Below are 20,573 nucleotides of genomic sequence, written 5' to 3'. Positions count from 1 at the left end.
CATGTTAACTAGGTTGAGGCTTTAACCTAGTTTGAACATAGTTCATCACGGGGGCACAGAAGGAAATTGGTGAGTATTTATTCACCAAGGTGCCCCCGGGGGTTACAAGAAACAATGGCCACAAGCTAGCAGAGAGCAGATTTAGCTTGGACGTTAGGAAGAACTTCTTCACAGTTCGAGTGGTCAAGGTCTGAAACGGGCTCCCAAGGGAGGTGGTGCTCTCCCCTACCCTGGGGGTCTTCAAGAGGAGGTTGGATGAGCATCTAGCTGGGGTCATCTAGATCCAGCACTCTTTCCTGCTTATGCAGGGGGTCGGACTCGATGATCTGTTGAGGTCCCTTCCGACCCTAACATCTATGAATAGTTAGGGGCCCATATATAGTACAGTATAACCTTATAAATCTTGATACCAAAAATGCAGAATTGTCAAAAATCTGGCTGTCCCCCCCCCCCCCCCCCCCCCAACCACTTTAGGAGCGGCTGCTGCTCCCTCCTGGATACAGAGGGGAAAGCTTGCATGCGGCAGTTGCCGCTGCCATTCAGCACCCCACGCCACTGCTCCGCATGTGGCCGCTGCTCTGGGACCAGCTGCCTCTTCCCCACTGTGACTGGCCGCTGTGCCAGTTTAAAAAATCCAACATTTTCAAATTTCTGGCAAGTGCTTGGTCTCCAGTACACCAGATTTATGAGGTTACACTGTATAAGAAGGAACAGCTTTGTAATGAGGTTGCTCAATACAGGGTGGTTGTAACTACTGCTGTGAAGGAAAAACAGATCAGAAGTAGAATGAATCAATTTGAGAAGGAGAAACTGAGGGACCTGGATCTCTTCAGCCTCTGCAAGAGAAGACTGAGAGGTGATCTTGTGGCTGCTTACAAATTCATCAGGAAGGGGGAGCAGCAAGAAATAGGAGATGCTCTGTTTACCAGGGCACCCTTTGAGTAACTAGGAACAGCTGTCACAAACTGACGGAGAGCAAATTTAGGTTAGATACCAGGAAGAACTTCTTTATGGTAAGGGTGGCCTGAATCTGGAATGGGCTTCCACAAGGGTAGTGCTCTCCCCTACCTTGGGGGTCTTTAAGGGGAGGCTAGACATGCACCTGGATGGGGTCATCTAACCCCCAGTGCTCTTTCCTGCCCAGGGCAGGGGGTTGGACTCATTGATCTACTGAGGTCCCTTCCAACGCAAGAATCTATGAGAAGGTGGTTTTGGCTTTGCTAAACAGTATTCACTGTTACTGTTGTATGGCTTTCAGGGATTTTTCTTGACAAGGAATCTACAACCTCTAAAGATTTCCCCAGTTAAAAACTTTGGTACTTTTTTCTGAAGATCTTTCCAAGAAAGATGAAATTGAAGAAAATGCAACTTTATAACTCGTGTTTCTTTTATTTGTAGGCTTGCATAGATGATAACGTAGATATGGTGAAATTTCTTGTGGAAAATGGAGCAAATATTAATCAACCAGATAATGAAGGCTGGATACCTCTACATGCAGCTGCTTCCTGTGGATATCTTGATATAGCAGAGTAAGACCTTTTCCTCCTATCTTTAAAAATGTGTGTATGTTTTGCTGATAAACTGTCATGGGGCCACCAGGAGCAGTGGTGGACTATTTCATAAATAGTCTTTATTTTTTTTTTAAGGTCCACTCCTCGAGCAAACTGCAGTAATAATTTATGCATTATGTCTTGTACTTATGTACTACTGGGGGGGGGGAGAGGTGTTCCTCTTGACAGTTTTGCCAGTTAGGTGATGCCATTTCTTAACTTTTTTCCCATACCATGGTTGAGATATATATGGTATGGGGAAAAAGAGATATATGTATATAATATCTTTTTCAGTTGTGCCCTGATTGTGGGCTGAAGCTATATCCAGGGTTAGGACCTGGCTACTCTAGATTCCCTATCTGGTCAAATTTGCAATGTTGATGTTTATCAGTAGAGTACTGCTTCCCCTTTGCTTTTTGCATAATGAAACTGAAGTGGCATCATATAGTGAACTGATCTAAGTTGGAGGACACTTATATCCATAGTAGAAAAGCTTTCCTTTCAGACTGAATTGCCTTGTAGGTTTTTCTTACATACGCTTTTTTAAAAAATATCTAATGGTTGGCTAACATGCTTCTTTTCCTACAAAGAGGATAGTAGTGCATTTTTTTTCATGTCCCTTTCAGTTAGTACAGAGAGTGTCATCACAGCTATTATTACACCTGGGTGGAATACAGCATGGTACCTAACTACCCCAGTGGTGACTGCTATGAAAAAGAGTACAAGATGAACTTGGAGAAATTACCATGAGTTTGAGTCATTAGAGAGATTCTTTTTTGAAGTCCTGTCTCTTGAGTCTGGAAAAAAAGCAAAGGCCCTGCATTCCTCCCCAGTTTGGTGCTAATTTTATATGAAAATTCTTGATTCATCTTTCTAATTTGATATAGGCTGGTTCTTTAAGGCTTTGTGCTTTAAAAAAAGAGAGACAGAATATTGTTCTCTTTAACCCCCCCCCCCCCCCCCAAAAAAAACCCTTTTAAATCTTGAGTAATTTTCTGTGAAATTCACCACTTTCCTGGAATTGGCCACCTTTCCATTTTATTTCTTTCTCTCTATCTTGTCATGATTTGTATGTAACAGTCTTGCTCTCTAGCTTTTCGCCTATAAAGAGGATCTTTAAATTCTCAGACGACACCAAGATTTGGGGTGAGGTGGGCATGCTAGAGGGGAAGGACAGATTACAGCAGGACCTGGATAGGTTACAGGGTTGGGCAAATGAAAATAGGATTGGATTCAATACTGACAAGTGAAGGGTGCTGCATTTGGGCAGTAGGAACCAGCAGCATACCTATAGGCTGGGGAACTCCCTTCTCAAAAGCACGGTGACAGAAAGAGATCTTGGAGTCATTAGTGACTCCAAGATGAACATGGGCCGACAATGCGAGGACACAGTCAGTAGGGCTAATCGTACCTTGTCCTGCATCCATAGATGCATCACATGCAGGGCCAAGGAGGTGATCTTCCCCCTCTATGCGATACTGGTCAGACCACAGCTGGAGTACTGTGTCCAGTTCTGGGTGCTGCACTTCAGGAAGGATGTGGACAGCATTGAGAGGGTCCAAAGGAGGGCCACTTGCATGATCCCGGGACAGCAGGGCAGACCCTATGAGGAGAGGCTATGGGACTTTAACCTGTTCAGCCTTCGCAAGAGAAGGCTGAGGGGGGACCTGGCGGCTGTCTATAAACTTACTGGGGGGACCAGCGGGGTTTGGGAGAGACCTTGTTCCCCCGAGCGCCTCCTGGAGTAACAAGGAATAACAGCTATATGTTGTTAGAGAGTAGGTTTAGACTAGATGGTAGAAGGCACTACTTCACAGTCAGGGCGACTAGGATCTGGAACCAACTTCCAGGGGAAGTGGTGCTGGCTCCTACCCTGGGGGTCTTTAACAGGAGGCTCGACGTTTACCTGGCTGGGGTCATTTGAGCCCAGTTTTCTCTCCTGCCCACAGCAGGGGGTTGGACTAGAAGATCTACAAGGTCCCTTCCGACCTTACATCTATGAATCTGAGTGACTGAGCTTCCACTGAGGTCCCTGGAGCTGAGCTCCTAGACTTTACAGTGAGGGAAAGATTCATCTCTGAGTAATTTGCCTTTGTCAAGTATTTCAGCAACAAGCTACAATTGTGGCTTGTGGGGAATAAGAGTAAAATAATGCCCCCACAGATATTTGGAATTTGGTCCTATTCTGCCACAGTCTACATTGGCTCTTGATTGTGGACTTCTCTACCTGCTCCAGTGAAATTACAAACGTCCTAGGAAAATCCTAGATTGGATCCTTTTATGCTTTGTTACTAGCATTAAATGTGGTGGTGGCGGTTGTTTCTGAAAAGTGAGTTACAGTTTTGGAAAGTGTGAATTTAGGAGTAATTTTAAATTGTCATAGACCACAAGAAAGAGTTGAGAAATACAGTGGCACTGTTTTTATAGTGATGATTTAAGACCTGTATATCCAGACTAGTGTGTCAAGGTCAGTATTTCATCTTTGTCACTTCTTTACAATGTAAATTTTGCATTTAGTGTGAAACAGCTTGTGCTGCTGTTTTTATTAAATCTTGTTAAAGATAGCAACATACTGTTTTGCAAGAGAACTTTTAACGGGTTCACATTTTCTAGGTTTTCTGTTATATAAGCATTTAAATGTCACATCTGTGTACAAATGCCTATAATTCCCACAACTTTTCTTTCTTGGCTCTCCCTGGCTTGGAATGGCAGCTGGTGGCAGTTTTGGCCAATGAACTTTCCCATGGTTTGTTAATGAAGAGGTGGTGAGCCACAAAATCTGCTAAAACCAAGGGCTGGCTCAGGAACAGAGCTACACTTGTCATGGGAGCTTCCCTGCCGGTTTCTCTTGCTCTTCCATTTCCATGTAGCTGTTACATTTGGTATGTGGGGGTAGGAAGAAGCTGGCAGGGAAACTGCTGGCAAGCAGAGCTCAGAACTGTTATAAAGCTTCTGTAATATACTTTAAAACTTACTACTCAAACATTTGAACAGTCTTCATAGGCTTATGACACATGATAGTTTTGACACATGAATTGATGTGGGCATAAAAATGTACCTCTTGAACTTCAAACCTTTCAGTGTGTAGTACCAACTTCTAAGATGTGTGGTACTTGGCTCCTTAGTCTGGGAGAGAAGCATTGGTTATATTCTCCACCTCTTCTGGTTGCACAGAACATAGTCTGAAAATGCCATGAAAGGTGAATTAGTAAAAAGAGGCTTCCACGTGCCAGTTAAGACCTCTGGCTAGGAAATTCTACAGCTTTTTAAGTCCTTGGATGTTTAGCTTGGCTCAGTTGTCCAGGCATTCATTAAATAACTATATGTTTTAAGGTAACAGCTTAAAAAGTAATACTGTTTCATAATTCGTGGCTATAGCATGAATTCATGTCATCCCAAGTATGCATTTAAAATGGGAATTCTTAAGATGTCCAAGCATACACAACTTGTTATGGAAAACTGGAATTGGAGAGCTGAAAAGGGTCTTGCATGATAGCAAACAGGGAGAAACATGATGGTCTTCTGTTGTTTCTTCTGCATGTTCCTGTTTTATAAAACTATCCTAACATTTCACCATTTTGCCTTATTGGTTGTAACTTAATGTCAAGGAAGTCCAGATTAGAAATTATGTACCTTTTAGTGGTAGAATTTAAGTTCAGGGTGTGTGGTGGTAAGCAGTGGATGGATGGAACAGGGAGGAATAGAAAGTATCCACAGGTACTTGGCTTAGTATTTCATTTTCTTAATTTTATCAAGTATCCTGTGTGTGGCGACTTATAACTGTAAGCAAGAAACTTCATGTACCTTTTCAAGTAATTCCTTAACTTTAAATTTACGTTTTAGTAAAGCACTAATGAATCCTGTAAAACTAGCTGTGTGGGTATTAACAAATCTTTGTAAGTAGAACGTGATGAGGTTTTCAGCAAAACATCTCTTAAAGTCTAGAGAGGCTTCTGCAGCCAACAAATTCTTTCTCCTTATGTATCCTAAATTGAAATCCTGAGAGAGGGCAACATAGCACAAGATGACATTTAATAAGACCAGTTTTTAAAACATTTATTCTATTTATTTTTCTATGCTTTATATAGCACTGGGACTGATGTAAAGCAAACTTTGCAAAATGGCAATAAGTTCTTTGATGTTGCAAAAATTAGTGTTTGTGATAAAAATATACTTTCTCATGGACTGATCCAGTACCATGCACAGTTGTCAGTGCATAGATTAAATTTGTATGATGGAATACAGAAATTAGATTATTCGTTTTAATAATAAAGTGCTCTCCTGTACCCATCTGTGTAGAAGATATGTATATCATACATAGATATGCATATTTAGTTGAATCCAAGATGAGATTTTTTTTCTTTCAGTCAGGAAGGGGAAGGGGCCGAGGGATTCTAGTACAGGCAGTCCTCAGACTTATGATACAATTGGTTCCTGAAAACTGTCTTAAGTCAATGTTGCAATTCAGAACCAATTTTCTCATAAGAAACAATGTTATAAATGGGGGATTGGTTCCTGAACCAAGTCCTGATACTCTGTTTTCACCAAAAATACCCTAGAATTTTGTACTCAATCAATTATAGATGAGTAATATAGCTACATTAATGTATTTATATTGTAAATAGCAATCATATTGATTTGGAAGGACTTCTTTGAGGTGACTTTGCTGGAATTTTTAAAGGCTCTTGGCTGAAGTCTTCTCAGGAGTCTTAGCTGTAGGTTTTTCTGGAGTCTTGTCTGCTTTTTTAAAGGAAGTGTCCAAGGAAGTTTGGACAGATTTGTCCAGGGAGATGAGCGATGCAGCAGATTTGTTTGCGGGCATGGTGTCGCATTGGATCAAGTGTTGTAAAGTTGAAACTGCCGTCATAAAGTTGAAACTGTCAATTTATAAACGTTGTAAGTGTGAAACGTTATAACTTGAAACAGTGTAAGTCGAGGACTGCCTGTACTTGTCTTGGATTTCAGTACTTGTCTGAGACAGGTGGCAGCTCAGCTCCAACTTCTGGGCTTGAGCCTGAAACTAGATCTGAGCTGCTGCCTGCCCTTGCCAGAATAGCTTGTTTGGTGGGGGAGAGGCATGCTGTCAAGGGACCACAGAATCCTGTCCCCTTTGCCCCCACTGTACCTCTGCTTGCCTGCCTCGCTCCCCTCCCTCAGCTGCCTCCTCCTCACCTTACCTTCTGTCCTGGGTCCTCCAGTCCCAACCAGGCCTGGCTAGGAGCTGCTGTTGCTTCTCCCTGGCCCAGCTAAGTGGGGGCCACTACTGTTGCTGATTGCTGTAAAGGAGCAGAGCTGAAGCAGAAGGTTAAGGGAGTGTATTCAGGGAATGGGGGAGTGTTTTGGGGGGGGGGGGCAGGCACAGGAACAGAGGTAGGGTTACTAGACGTCTGGGTTTTCCCAGACATGTCCTCTTTTTGGATCCTCCAATCTCCATCTGGGCGGTTTTTTGAAACACGAACAAATGTCTGGGATTTAGCTGGCAGAACTGCATTTCCTAACTTGCCCTAGCAGCATGCATGTTAAGGGATCCAGGTTTTCTGTCTGCTGCAGAAAAATGCGGATCTTCCTCTTTGGAGGAGGAAACTATGGGTTTCTCCTTGCAGGCTGGCAGCCTTCCAGTTTGCAAGGAGTTGCTTGGGGTGACTGGAGGCAGGGGTTTTGCCTTGTGCACGTGGCCGGCATACAGCAGGGTAGGGTGGTAGGAGCAGCCCCAGCAGCTGGATACAAGTAAGTCTATGGGGAGCAGGGGTTGGAGGGCCAGGGCTTGGGAACTGTCTGAGGGGCTGTGTGTGTCTGTATCTGTGTGGGTGGCAGGGGTGTGTGGAGGGCGATGAGTGTGAGAGGGGGCAGATGGCTGCAGCACTGGGGGATGGTGTCTGGGTGCTGAGGCTGTGGCAGGGCAGAGAGGACAAGAGGGAGGCGCCTGCCCCTCCAGTGACGGGGGCAGTAGGGAGCTACACAGCTGGGCCAGTGGCACGGGGGCTGGTGATTGTGCTGGCAGGGGTAGAACACCAGGGAGATGCTGCCTGTGGGGTGTAGCCAGGCTGCCTGGGGCTGGACAGGAGCCCAGCCCAGGACAGGGAGTGCAACAGGCCTCCCCTGCTCTCTCCAGCTCATGCTGGGGCCAGATTTACTCCGCTGCCACAGACTGGGGCAGCTGGTGGCCTCCTCTGCCAGGGCTAGGGGGAGCAGGGGGTTGTGGGTTGGGAGTGAGGGGCACCAGTAGGGAACGGGGACTGTAGGTCAGAAGAGGGGATCATCCACTTCCCCTGGACAGGTGGTCTCATTTTTGGAACTGGAAATATAGTAACCCTAAACAGAGGGGGCAAGGGGTTTGGGGCCAGGCTGCAGGAGGAAACTAGGGGTAGGGAAGGCAGGGAATGGGGAGGCAGGCCAGTGCATGGTGGCGTAGGTGGTAGGGGAGCACATGGTGCCAGGGGCAGGCACAGGAGAGAAGGGTACAAGCACAGGAGAACAAGGGGCAACAGCCTGATTTCTTCCTCCCCCACCACATCAGTAGTTTTCCCACAACAGCAGTGGGGGGCGAAGGGATTCAAGATGATCTTCAATTAATTAGATTCCCTACATGGAAAATTATAACACATTTATAACTTCTCACATATAGAATCTAATTATGAGGGAAGGTGGGGGGAGGGGAGTTGTCTTTAATTCAAAGTTGACTTGGATTTGGGTAAATATGGTAATCATTAAAACCATTTCCAAAAATAAAAATGTTAATTTGTTGCTTGAGTTAACAAGATTATATTTAACAGTTAAATGCCACAAGAAGAAGGGGGGAAAAAAGAATGATTAATTGAAGAAGCATATAAAACACCTAAAATTATGGTAGTATGCAAAGGGCCATTGTAGTAGGAACTTAATATACAGAGCAGAGTCTCTGGTCCTGAGGAGCTTAGCCCCAGGTGACATACTGTATGTGAAGACTGCTATAAAATCAAATATTTCAGTGTTTGTTTATTTGTTTTTGAAATAGTCATCAGCTATCCATCAGCTGTCAGCTTGATGATGAGGAAGAAAGCTGGAACTAGTCATGGGAAAAATTGAATCAATGGATGGCTGAGGTTGACTTTTTTCGCAGTGTAGGTGGTGCACTTGAATACTAGAAACATAGGCCTGGAAGGGGCCTCCTGGATCATCAGGTCCTGTCTCCTGTGTTTGCAGGTAGGTTATGCTCAGGATTGCCAAAATCACCACTTCAAACCCTTGCATAACTATATGGCACAATGGTGTTCAGTGGTAAGGCAGTTTTCTTATTGATGATTTCATAGTATCAAGCAGTACTTGTAAGTTGTACAGACAGGTTCCCTTTGCCACATTTGGCTACTAGGGACGCCGGAGAGTGATGAGGTTGTATGGACATCATAGATGAGAGATAAGGAGGTGGAGGTTAGTCTCTGAATGTCACTTAGCTCTACGGACAGAAAAGAAAGATTGGATCTTAGAAAAGGGTATAAAAGAAATGGTAAATCTGGTAGTACTGAAAGGGTGTAGCTTCTGTGTTGGGCAAGTCACAGTAGATACAATAGACCTATATTATTAGATATGTCTGAGTGCTTCTTTCTTGCCATCACCTATTCTGAAGTGCAGTTTAATGATTATTCTATTTATACTGGGTTCCCATACTTACACAGTCATGACTAAATTCAGGTCCTACAAATCTTCCTGTTCAGAGCCTTGGAAAGTAGTGACTGTAGTGACCCAAATAGCTTTTTCAGAGCCAAGACACTATTTAATTGCAAGAGCAGAAATGAAGTGGAACAAATGAGAGGGTGTTTTTAGTTGCCCTAAAAGCCAATTTTAGATTTTGATATCTTTCTTGCTCATCAGCATCTTTGGGGACTTGGCTTCAGTCTGATTTTCAGCAGTCTCCACCTTTTAGGAAGCAAGTCCCTTTTTTTATAAAATTCCATGCTGCCTCTGTCCCTGCCTCTGATCAAACTGGTTTGACTTGATCTCTGTGTTTTGGAAATAGAAGTCAAAGCAGATGCATTTTCTGCACTGGTGTTCAAATATGGTTGATTTAGCTATCTAAAACTTTACCTGCTTACTTGCTACCCTGTCTAACCTCTTTTTGAGTTAACTTGTCATAATCAGAACGTGGGCAACAGATGAATGGAAAATTAATCAAAAAAATTATAGCTTGTCCCCAGATCCTTTAGCCTCATTTCCAGTTACAGGTCTGAGTGACAGGGAGGAGAAGACTGTTCATAGTAAAGAAAATGTGGGTTATAAAAGGATGATCAGAAATTCAGTTTTATGAGTGATATGTTCAAATGTATGGTGTGGCATAAAATATCTGGTAGGCTGCATTGAATGGAGAAGTTTCATGATGAATGTTTCATCAGAGTAATATGGTAGTTGAGCAGAGATCATGATAGAAAGTGTAAAATGAGAAGAGAAAAGAATAGTTTCTGGAGGACATAGAATGAGAGGACTTGAAGGAAGATCAAGTGAAGAAATGACCAAAAGAGAGAGATTTTTAAAGTCAAAGCAACACCAAGCATCAGAGAAGAAATGATTGATTTCTCTGGTTTTTGACATCCTGATTGTTTAGTACAAGCCTTGAGACCTAGCTGTGAAGAGGTCATTTGAAGGAAATGGGCAATTGTGACAGTTCACCCATTTCTAATCTCTCTCATTTTGTTGAAGAAAGAGTATAACCTAATCCGTTCATAAGGCAGCTGTGCACTATGTAGAATCATTGACCACTGAGGGATAGATTTGGGGTCAGAGCACAGGGTAGAGAGCACCACAGAAATCTCACTGCTTATGATTTTTCCTTTTGATGAAAAATGATTGAAATATGGTGCTGAGAGAGACTTTATCCAGTTTCTGCTCTTGACATGGTTTAACTTCTTCTGTAGACCCTTGCAAGGATAAAACTGAATTGTATTTTGAGATGCTTCTTTAAGGGAGTTGTGATTAGTATTGGTTGACAGTTTGTGTTTTGAGATACAGCGGCTGTCATAGGCATTGATTGATATATGTATGAACTTCCTCAGAAAGATGGAACACTCATCAAATTACTTGGGTTGCTGCTGATCCTGAGCTTCTTTTATCATGCTTGATTTGTGCAGTTGATCAGCTTCCTTAGTGTGTACTCTGGATTTACAGTTTGAATGACCAAGAAGTGGTGGAAGCACTCATAAGATTCTGTTGATAAGTTAGAAGAAAAGGTAAGTAGCAGAAGCACCAACTATCCCTTTGAGGGAACCTGTTATGCTTTTATCTAGTTTGCACTGTTCAGGTCTTGGAACTTTGGTTGCTTCAGGTTGTACAGATGATAGAGTGGATATGGTAAAGGCTGTGCAGTTGTTTCAAACTGCTATCTTTGTATTTTCCCCCAGACTGGGGTATTCCAGTGTATCCTGTTTGAGGCTGCACTCAAACATTTCTTGAAAATTGTACAGTATTAGCCAGAATGAGGTTGTCACTTACTTACTAGAGACTTGGCTGTCAGTAGGTTTTCAAGTGAGAGGAAAGCATTGATCCTCAAGTCCTTCATGTCTGTATTTGTTGGGCACACTGTCTGTTTTACCTAATGATCAGCCTAACTGATCTAACTAAACACATAGCTGTTTTGTTCGTGGAGTGATGATCTCAGTGGAAAACTTCTGGGTGAGAAAAGTAGCTTGAATGTGTGTCAAACTCTACCAGTTTACTAGTGTCTCTTTTTTTTAAGCAGGTGGAGGAGTATTTTCATCGGTGTGTCTGCTGTGCATATGGTATGCAGTGTTACTGAACCATTGTTTTAGGACACAGGTCAGCAACCTGCCTGCCTTCTCTTTTGGCCTGCTGCTTGAAAGTGTTGCTCACCTTACTAAAGATGCGCAGCTAGATTGATACAAATGATGCAGTAGCAAAAGAGCTTTGTACTGTAGATAGGCTGAATAGCATGGGAAGCAGGATAGATTTTTGAGGAATACCATGCTTCAGACCCCTTGGTGATGACTCACAACTGTCTATCACCATCGATTTGACTCCTATTTTCTAGGTATGGCTGGAAGTACAGGAGAGCAGTACTAGACACCAGCAAGCAGGGTTTGGATTGAACCAATACTTGGTAAGTATGCCACACCATCACTTCTAAGGGCCCTACCCGGTCATTCAAAATTGAAGCTTTATTTTTAAGGTTCTAGGGACATTAGTTTCAATTACCTCCACACTGCAGATCTATTACCTTCTTCCGAATTAGAATTGATAAAATTCAGTATATTTTAGAGGCACGAAAGGTGACTGGGTCCTTGCTTTAAAGTGCCTAATGTTTTTGGCTTATCCATACTGTAACTTGGGTCTCTGGGTTAGTAACATGGTCTCTGTTCAAATGCAAGGCATGTGTAGCCATGTTGGTCTGAGACCAGAAGACATACAAAACACTAGAATTCTTGGTTCCAAAATGGTACCTTTTATTAGACCAACTGAGAAATCGCAAGAGAATTGTCCTTTTCTGCAAGCTTTTGGGATCAAAGTCCCTTCATCAGGCTCTGCGAAAAATATAGATGGTACAGGATGATAAAAAGTCCACATTTGCAATAATGAAGTTGATTTCCTACCTATGGGGACTTTTTACCATCTTGCACCATCTATACTTTTCCCAGAGCCTGATGAAGGGACTTTGATCCCAAAAGCTTGCAGAAAAGGACAATTCTCTTGCGATTTCTCAGTTGGTCTAATAAAAGGTACCATTTTGGAACCAAGAATTCTAGTGTTTTGAATGCCTTTTAGGTGTTTAAAATGAAATTAGTAACTGCATTCTAATAGTGCATCTCCATTACTGTTTCCTTCAAGTCATTGCATAGTTATTACGTTGTGACAGGTTTTATGCTGTTTTGCAGTATGTGCTAAACCTTCAGCTGATAATCATATAACCTGTGCAGCCAGTTATTTTTTCTGTCAGCTCCGTCTCAAGTAGGACATCCCGTAGTGCATCATTTAAAGTACAGGTGGGACTTTCCAAGTATATATCCTTTCTATCTCTTTTTGAGTCAGTTTAAAAAGCTGCCCAGATTTTGCCAAAATGCATTTGCGTGGTGCATTTGCTGATGCATAATGATAAGGAGAGTTTGGTGGATGCAATAGAGATGTGCTATTACAGAAGTGTGTTAGTATTTAAAGTGCAGACAGTGTTGTAGATAGAGCAGGTATACGAGGATGACGTACATGAAAGAATTGTTTGGCCGGTATCTTGATGGTTTCACATGCTGTGGTGTTTACTAAATACTTCTTCAATAGGTAGCTAGAGTTTTTCTTGAAAGAAATATACTTTTCAAGAGCTCTTTCTTGGGTAAATAGGCAGGAACAATCATTCTGATTCTTCTAAACGAGGTTGAAAATCTTGGGCGGTATGAAAGGGTTCACTGGAAAATATATGCTAGATATAGAGATTTGATTATTTTATTCATTGTTTCTTTAAAAAAATGTAAGCTTAATGTTTTAATAAATCTTATTCCTGCTTACATGCAGTGATTTGCAAACCTGGTAACTCAGAATACTAAAAATAATCTTAAATTGTTGAAATGGGGCTGTGGGTAGAGCTTTAGGAGCTGCCAAGCAAAGTATATTTTTCATACAAAACATATGTGGTCTCTAGCAAAGAGTGTGTTCAAATGTTTGAAAATGTGTATTATGATGGTATGCGACTTTAAAAGCAGAGTTCCATTTCTTAAAGCTTTCTTAGCACTTTTTGAGGATTGACAAACTTAAGAAATACGCTACTCCAGAAATTCCCAATTTCTCTGTCATGTCCTCTGAGAACTAATACCTTTCTATCTTTGAAAGCATTTAGAAAAGATTAGATTAGAAAAATTACCATACCAGCTAGCAAGGGTAGAGCACCTATGTTCCCATATCTTGTCAAAGCCAGTGCCACAATTCCTGCAATATAAAGGACTAAAACATTTATACAGTTTAATCTTTTCATATTTGATTTTAGTGTTTAAAAATAAAAATCTTGTTTCTCTTCTTTCCTTCCTGCTTCCCTTTTAGGTTCTTGGACTTCATCTGTCCTGGAATTACTTGGTTTCAATCCACTTTTCTTTCTTGAAATTAGAACTATATTTTATGTGCCTGGCTTCCATTTTTCCATCTGTCCCATTTCCCCTGCCTTTGTCCTTTTTTAGACTGCTGTAGGATTTATAGGTTTTCAGCTACTGTGCATCTCTGTACCCTCCAAGTTCCTGCTGTGAGGAATTTCTGCTACACTGTATCATCCTATCCTCAATTTTTAGATGACCATGTGCTAATGAATATTTGTGGAGCCTAGTTCTTGCCTTGTTTTACAGCTTTCTGAAGTAACATTATTAAGTATTGTAAATTGTGTTGTTTCCTTTGTGACTGTGTCTAATATAGCAGCACTGAGAGCTGACATTTTTGTCAGCTGTCATTCTGATTTGGGTAACTTGTCAGCAGCAGCAGAAACAGAAGATGTCTGTGCACATGTATCAGAATTACCTGTGATAGTGTTTCACCTTTTGGAATATAGTTTTTAATCATAAGGGAATCGTAGAGCGTAAAGTTCTTTAGATTCTGCGGAAGGTGGTTTTCACCTAGGAGACCTTTCTGCGTTCCATGATCAAATGAGGTGGGGGATATCTTTTTCCTCTTGACAAACTGTTGATTGTCTTAGAGTTTATACAAGCACAGCCTGTGGACTTGTTAGTTCAGAGCCAAATAGACCCTTTTCAAGGTGTCTTTTGCAGCAGAATTCCTGTAGTCTCCTGCAAGAGAAACAGAGATGCTCTCTGGAGGAGCATTCTGAGGAGCACAGTATGCAATGGAAATTTCCTACCATATTCTGGCAACTTTAAAAGACTAAAGTATACTTCACAGCTTTCCGTTTCTCTTTGATTGACTTGACCCCTTTCCTTAACCATTTTATACTTGGCCACTCTTCCGTGGTGTGTTTTTTTTTTTAACAAAGGTCAACAAGCTACAACATGTAATAGTCTTTTGCATTGATCATCACTGATCTAATCGCAGGTGCTTGCTGTCTTCATCTGATGGCAAGAAAACACATTCCTGGAAATCTTACCATCTAGTTTTTCTAAGAAACCAAGTCAACTTTATTCAAGTTGTATGTAGCTGCTAAAAGACTGCACCATTCTTAGGTAGAATATGCCTATTCACATCTAGTGGTAGTTCAGTTTTACATCAGTGTACACAAGTGAACATGAAGACCCCTTCCTAAGTTGGCAATAAAATGTAGCTTTAGGAGTTGCCACATACAAGTAGTCACTCAGGAGTGAAAAAAACATGAAAGGGCCAGGGCTTAATTGTGGCTCAACTCTGAAAAGTGAATTAAAAGGATTTTATAGGTTCTGTATTTGTGTCAGTCTTTATTTGACTCTACAATGTTAATGTTTATAGTTGCATAAGATCTACTATAAAATAAATATTAAAAAAAATTCCTGAGTTGAGAATGAGTTATGGATTTGGCTTACTGATATCTCACTAGTGTTTTTTTCCCCATAGTTGTGTACTAGATGAGCGTTACACATTTTATTCCTGACAGGTTCTTTTGTCTAGGCAGATGCAAGCCCACCATAACTTAGTTGAGATGTGCTGCAAGAAGCAATTCATTGCAGAATACATAGAAGCCAGGAACAAGGAAAGTTTTAGTTGCAATAGGCAGATTGTTACCAAACTGGGGCAGCGCAGGTAGAGATCCCTCAGGGCTGTTAGTGTTAAAGCCACCACTGTCTGCATGTTGCTTGGCAGCAGCTCAGTACCTGCCAATTTCACTTTTCCAGGGCAGGAGGAGTTTTGCCATGTTCGTTAGAGCTCTTAAATCACCTGTCTGGTACTTTCATATTCTGGCTCTTTTTTTTTTTTCAATTAAGCCTGATAAAGTATATTGTAGTATATAAAAGTTATGCATTTAGAAGGGCATGTTGTATGATACAGTTTCATTATCTTTAAATCTGTTGTGCATATGATCAGTTTGAAATTGATCATGGAGTATATTGACTCTCCCCTCTCCTTGCTCCCCCCAATCCTCCCATCATTAGATTATTTCAAAAGGTATCTCTCTCAGAGAAGTATTTAAGGGACCTAAAAAAAAGGTTTCACAAGGAGACGGTTATTTTTTTTTTGCCTTGAATTTAATTTTATAAAGCCAGGAAGCCAAGAAATAGCAAATGAGTAAAAAAAAAATATACTTTTTAAGATATGAGAATCTTGAGTAGTTTAATGGAGTACAGGGTGTGTGCGTGTGCGCGCACGTTGAAGTGCTTGGGTATAAATTCTAGGTTATTTTGTTTTGTTAATAAAGGATCTGTAAAGCATCTTCTAAGGGTGAACCGAGGAGGTTTTATTTGCATGTAATCATGGCTTTATGATTTTGAAAGATTTAGTTAGCATTAGTGTCTTGGGATGATTTGAAACTGTAATTTCCTCTTAAATCTTGAGAGCTAAGCAGCTGACTATTTGGTTCTTCAGTTAGTAACTGACATCTCAACTGTCCTGAAAATAGTGAAAGCTTTTCCGGTCTTAACATTTATGTTACCTCCTGGTGATAACTCTCCCCACAGAATTAATTTTGAGCTCAATTACTTACATGGTAGTAGTCTCTGTCCCAAGGGTGCATCTATAAGAATGTCACTAAATTAGTTAAGCTCTTTTGAGTGCACTTAAAAGTATGTGACCCTTATTTAAAGATACTACTATTTGAGTGCAAAGAAGTATAGTTTTAAATATTAAATTTGCCCTACCTTTATAAAGTTAGTTCTAAATTAACATAACCTGTAATTGCTTTAACATGGCATATTGACCATATAAACTACTTCAGTAAGGAAAAAAGAATTGCATATTCTAAATTTACATGTGGAAGCCCAAAAGTATGTGCTTTAACTAAAGTCTTTCCAAGAAGAGAGGGCATCCCCTGAGCTTTAATATTGCTACAAAATGCTAACCATTGCATATGGTTAACTTCTTTATTTCATTTATGAAAACATGGACCAGATTTTCTAATGCATTTCAGGTCTGTGAAATATTTGAACAGCCAGTTCTTTATCCTGTTGGATGGAGCTTTCTTCTACCCTCTGTCCTACTGTTAGGATCAACAGGTAGCAATCATCAGTCTCCTTAATAGTTTTGCAGACTTGGTCCCAGAAAGTATGTATTGAGGCAGAGTCTCAGTGTGGAACATTTTTTATACTTGAAGGCTAAGGACAGACATTCAAAAAGCCTGAACCTGAATTGATTCAATCTTTGCAGGTTAGTCTAACCTGGCTAGGCTAAACCACCTTGTAACCACACGGACATCACCTCCGGACTGAAAAAATTCAGGCACATGCCTGCAGTGGCTCAGGCTAGAAGCTGGGGGGTGTTCAAACAGCCCTCCCCTTCCCTTCAACAGTACTGAGCCTGAGGGGAGGCATGGCCAGGCCCCAGAAGTGTCCACTCTGATGTCCCCCCCCCCATCCCTGAGCAGCCCAGCAGGGAATGTTTATCACCCCAACTCAGTGTTTATCAACCCATTAAGAAAACAAAACCTCTCTCCATTACTTCAAGCTCTTCTTAAACAGCTTTTCCAAGGAAGAACATTACCAGCTACTTGTTTATTAGCTACAGAAAGCCTATCTGCCTTTCTCTTCTCCCATGGCATGGACTGTAGCCAGCATGTGATCTGCCAGCTAATGCTGAGAGGTCTCTGTAAAGCAGAGGGACTGGGGGAATAATCCCTGCTCATCAGGGAAAAGCCAGGCAGGTGCCTGCAGTCTCTGCCAGACTTCCAGCGAGGGAACAGAGGAGAGAGGGGCCAGTCCTGCTGTGGGGCAGAGAGCCCAGCCCAGAGGGGATGCTGGGGGAGTTTGGTTTATCTTAAACCAGCAAGGGGTCTGGGACACATTGCATAAACCAGTTTGACCTGAATCAGTTAAGTCTGATGCTACATTTAACCAGGTTTATCTTAAATCGGTTTCAGCCATTTTCAGACTAGTTTATGTGCACTGAATGTCTGTTCTGTTACAGGTGTAAACCAGTTTCTGATCACTTAAACCAGTTTTTGTGTAATGTCTGTCCCTAGCTGAAGTGGGTTAGAGTTAGAGCACATTGCCAGATTCTGAAGATGTTATTCTTTGTCAGACTTCAGTTCCCATATTTGAATTGTCTTTGGAAAGCAAGCCCCTTTCTTTTACAGCTTGTTGAGAAACTATAGTCTAGTATGATTTACAGGTAGCACAGTGTTATCATTTTGTCAGCCTCTATTGAAGTTCTTGGATCAAACCCTCCAGACCAACCCTGAATTAAAATTTTGGACTTGCAAGTTGTTGGGTCCTGGGCTCAACGAAAACTATTTGGCTTAAATGTCAGAGAAGATATGTGCTTTGTCTTTGAAGCAAATTTGGCTTCTATTTTGATTTCTTTTTAGGCTTTAAAATGCTTTGCCTATTTAAGTGCAGGGAGGGAGTCAAAATTGCATTGAATAATGTAAGAGGGGAGAAGCTTGCTTACTTTTCTTTTAAATTTTGCATGCAGTAGTTGAAAGCCATGTAGAGCAGTTTCTTAAAATATGCAAGTAACAAACAGAGGGGTCTTTACCTTCACACAACAATGGTATTTCAAGATAAACTTGTTCTTCCAGTCTTGCCCAAGCCATGCGATGCCTGTCTTAGAAATGTTTGGACACAATACTGAGGGTTTATTTTCCTTTTTATATCAGACCTGTTTCAGGACCCATGGCATTGTACCTGCATTTCTTTGGATGTACAATTTTCAACTCTCAAAAGCTTGTGTAGAAAACAGTACTTCAGGTTTGAAAATCAACCCTGAAATTTTTGGTTTCGAAGACTAGAGTTGGCAGGGTCCAGGATGCTGTGCATTTATATCATATTTACCTGAATCCAAGATGAAATCAAGTTTAAGACACCTCTATGACCTTCACCCCATAATTAGTTTCTATACATGGAAAATTATAAAATAGTTGCTAATTTAAGGTGACCCTCCAACTTCCTGCCCTTTTCTGCCATTACTGTGGGGAAAGCAGTGACAGGAAGGCAAAGCAAATGGGAGAAGGGGGAAGGCAGGTAGCCTGCCCCCTGCCCCTTGCACCCTGTGCCTGTCCTCCTGCCACTTGGTGTCACCACCCCAGTGCCTGCCTTCCCTTGCTGTCCTCCTTGCTACTTACATGCTCCCCCCACCCAAGCTGCTGTTGCCTACGCTAGGCAGCAGCCCTGCTTCTGGCACTGGTTCCAGCCCAGGTCACTGAGCATGCAGTGGCCCTGGCGCTGGCCAGGCTGCAGGTCCAGGCTCAGGTTGGGGCTGTAGCTCCAGCAGCTCCCTTGTTGCTGCCTGCTGTCCTTTGTCTCTCTCCTGCGTGTTGTTGTTCCCCCACACTCCCTCCTCCACTGCAGGAACCACGGCATGCCTCCTTGCAGCAGCAACTCTGGCCCTTACTTGGGACAGGCTGCAGTTGTAGCTCTGTCTCTGGCCCTGGGCCTGGACTGCAGCAGCAGCTATAGCTGCCTGACCTGGGCCAGTATTCAAATTGTTGTTTGGGAGTGGAGGGGGGATTCAAGTAAATGGTTTCAAATAAGTGCAGTATATACAATATGTATATATGCATACAATACTCTCTTTAATTTTTTTTGTTATTAAATTTTGTAACCTCAGTTGATACATTAAAAGATTTGCACGTTCAGTTTTATTTTTTCTGGGAGTATGTATACCTTGCTAATTGGTTATATGCATCAAACCATACATCAACCCCAAGGAGATAAAAATTGTTTTGTTTTTCGTTTTAGTGTGATTTGTCCAAAGGCTTTGAAATGTTTTACAACAACAAGAACCCTATAAAGGCTTGCTTTAATACTTCCATTAGCCATTCCATTGTATAGTGGATATTTTTCCACCGCCTTGGAACTGACTGAAAGCAAACCTCTTGGACCATATTATCAGAAGCCACAGTTTATATAATTTCTTTGGGGAAACACAGCTACCATGGTATGATTCCAAATGCTCACCCAATATTGGCTGCACTGGATTTAATTTAGGTCAAATAATATCTTTTTGCTTGTGGTTATAACTTTCACGGCAACTTTGCATGTAGCATAACAAAAAAACACTGCACTTGTCATCTTTGACATTATTTTTTTATGGACAGCTAAACTGTGCCAAGAGTCTTCTAAACTTGTAATTAGTCTTTGAAAGATAAAATTAAATAAAACGTATAGTTTCTTTAGCAGCATCATCTCAATAGTATGTTGTCTTAAGCATGGACATTGCTGTGGCAGTGAGAATTTTTTAATATAGATTGAAATCTAATTATGTACTTATAGGAGTTCTCACAGTAATGTAACTTTGTTATTTTTGGAAAACATGCATGTACGTATGAAGTATCGTGCTGTGGAGTATTTCCTAAGTATCGTCATCATCTGCAGTCCCTCACGGTCCAGGATGATCACTCCCATGGGTCAAGTATAGGGATGTAGATGAGCCTGATGGTTGTTGATGACTAACTCGGCTGATCCTAGAGCTGCAAACATTGGGAAATGCCATAGGTGTTGGTATACTAAGTGTACTAAGCTATATTAGTTAGTATTGGGAACACTTGTCATGTTCTGACAATTTATTATAACATTGATTTGTGTAGATCAATGTGAGATGGTCCTGTCAGTGTTGGTGGTTAATAAGTATACTAAATACTCTTGGAATAATTATTTCCCCTCTCAGTTCTTCGAGTAATTAGGAAGATAACTAGCTTAGATATCTCAGTAGTGGTAGAGAAACCTAAAAACTGATTAAATGAATGTAGGGCTATATATCTATATCAACATTACTAATTTAATTTAGAATAGTGAACTATAATGACTATTCTGTGTAGAACTATACATGCCAACCTTTGTGCCCGAGATGCCCATCTTTGAAGCCATACTACTTTTTAAATTCCTATTCAGTTTGACATAAATCAAGGAAGTGACTGTGTACTTTTGGAACAAGCAGTCTTGATTGCCATTCTGATACTGCTTGCAGGTGCAGGGCACAGTTCAGAGCAGAGTTCAGTTC

The 20,573-nt window shown here is 41.5% G+C and overlaps 1 protein-coding gene across 2 annotated transcripts in view; it reads left to right on the top strand.

The window, feature by feature from the left end:
• The window catches only part of PPP1R12A (protein phosphatase 1 regulatory subunit 12A), a 195,607-nt gene that overhangs the window by 57,106 nt on the left and 117,928 nt on the right, over window positions 1–20,573 (top strand). For both annotated transcript variants that reach the window (XM_059726121.1, XM_006274960.4), the window contains exon 2: window positions 1,399–1,529. In XM_059726121.1, coding sequence (XP_059582104.1) covers window positions 1,399–1,529 — 131 coding nt within the window. The remainder of the gene's footprint in view (window positions 1–1,398; window positions 1,530–20,573) is intronic.

The sequence above is a fragment of the Alligator mississippiensis genome, chromosome 4 (genome assembly GCF_030867095.1).
Source record: "Alligator mississippiensis isolate rAllMis1 chromosome 4, rAllMis1, whole genome shotgun sequence".
In the NCBI taxonomy this organism is placed as follows: domain Eukaryota; kingdom Metazoa; phylum Chordata; order Crocodylia; family Alligatoridae; genus Alligator; species Alligator mississippiensis.
Note: the sequence above shows the minus strand (reverse complement) of the source record. Positions and strands in the feature narration are given on the sequence as shown.